At 58.1% G+C, this 1,173-nt stretch overlaps 1 protein-coding gene across 1 annotated transcript in view; it reads left to right on the forward strand.

Annotated features, from left to right (window-relative positions):
* Positions 1-654: 654 nt before the first annotated feature.
* The window catches only part of ETH_00040860 (uncharacterized protein), a gene marked incomplete at both ends in the record, with an annotated part of 1,798 nt that continues 1,279 nt past the window's right edge, over positions 655-1,173 (forward strand). Inside the window, one exon of the mRNA XM_013374718.1 lies at positions 655-1,095. Within this exon, the coding sequence (XP_013230172.1) occupies positions 655-1,095 (441 nt within the window). The remainder of the gene's footprint in view (positions 1,096-1,173) is intronic.

A 1,173-nucleotide genomic window follows, 5' to 3' on the forward strand; every position in this document is an offset into this window, starting at 1 on the left:
ATTAATTTTTATTTAAAACAAGTTTAATTTTGAATTTTGAAGAAGTTTAATTTGCAATTTTTTGAATTTTGAAGCGATCTGATACAGACACAATTTGCTGAACACTGGGCTGTGGGAAGTATCTAGGTGCACAGGCGAGCCGGTCTCGGGCGCGTCACTCGAGCCAAAAAAGCTGCAAATTTCAAATTGAATGCAAATTCAATTTTAAAATGCAATTAAAAGGAAATTTACTTTAAACATTCCGGAAAATATCCCGCAAAGAGCTTCAGCAGCACGGAAGGGCCCTGCTGGGCGGATCCCACCACAGCGACGCGGTGTAGCTACACCTCGGCGAAAACTGCGCAAATAAAGAAACCCCTTTTCATTTATTTCCGCCACAAATAAAAACAAAAGAATTCAAAGCGCAAACACGCGGAGCAAAGGAGGGGCTGGGGGTCTGCAGCCGCCATTGCCTCCGATGCCTGCTGGGGGCCCCCTAGGGGCCCCCAAGGGGCCCCTGTCTTTCCATTTGTGTCCCTGCAAAGTACCCTCCAAGCTGCGGACTTCTGAAAGGCACTAACTGGCCCAGGGGGCCTCTTAAGTGGGGCCCCGGGGGGCCCCCTCCACTCCCGCTGCGCCTTTTTCTATTACTTGCCCTTTTGGGGCCCCCCCCCAATGCTGGGGAGGCCCCTCTCCCCCGAGGGGCCCCCGGGGGCCCCCATTCAGGCCCCTCAAAGGGGCCCCTTTTTGACCCAAGAGCTGCCCCGCAGCTGCCTGGCTTCGGCGCTGCAGCAAGCCGTCCCCAGGGGCCCCCTAAGCCCTCCTCAGTACCCTGGGGGCCCCCCTTTTCTGATGGGCCCCTCTGCGGGGGCCCCCCCCCCTGGCCTAGCCTTCTTGGGCCCTGCCTTTCCCCCAGAGCTCAGCAAAAACTTGTGTGCGGCTTTTCTAAACACTAGCCCTTCTGGGGGGCCCCCCGGGGCCCCTCCAAAGGAGCCCCCGGGAAGGCCCCCGGGGGGCCCCCCAGGGACCCCCCTGACCTTTCTGCCGCTCTCGTTTTTGGCTGCTGCGCTGCCGGAGGTGCTGAGCGATGTGGAGTTCGTTGCTGCCCATTTGCAGGTTGACCCTAACCCAGCAGCAGCAGCAGCAGCAGCAGCAGGCAGCAGCAGCAGCAGCTCGCCGCCTAGCGCCAAAGAA

Source organism: Eimeria tenella, genomic scaffold (genome assembly GCF_000499545.2).
Source record: "Eimeria tenella Houghton genomic scaffold, Eth_scaff2226, whole genome shotgun sequence".
NCBI lineage: Eukaryota > Apicomplexa > Conoidasida > Eucoccidiorida > Eimeriidae > Eimeria > Eimeria tenella.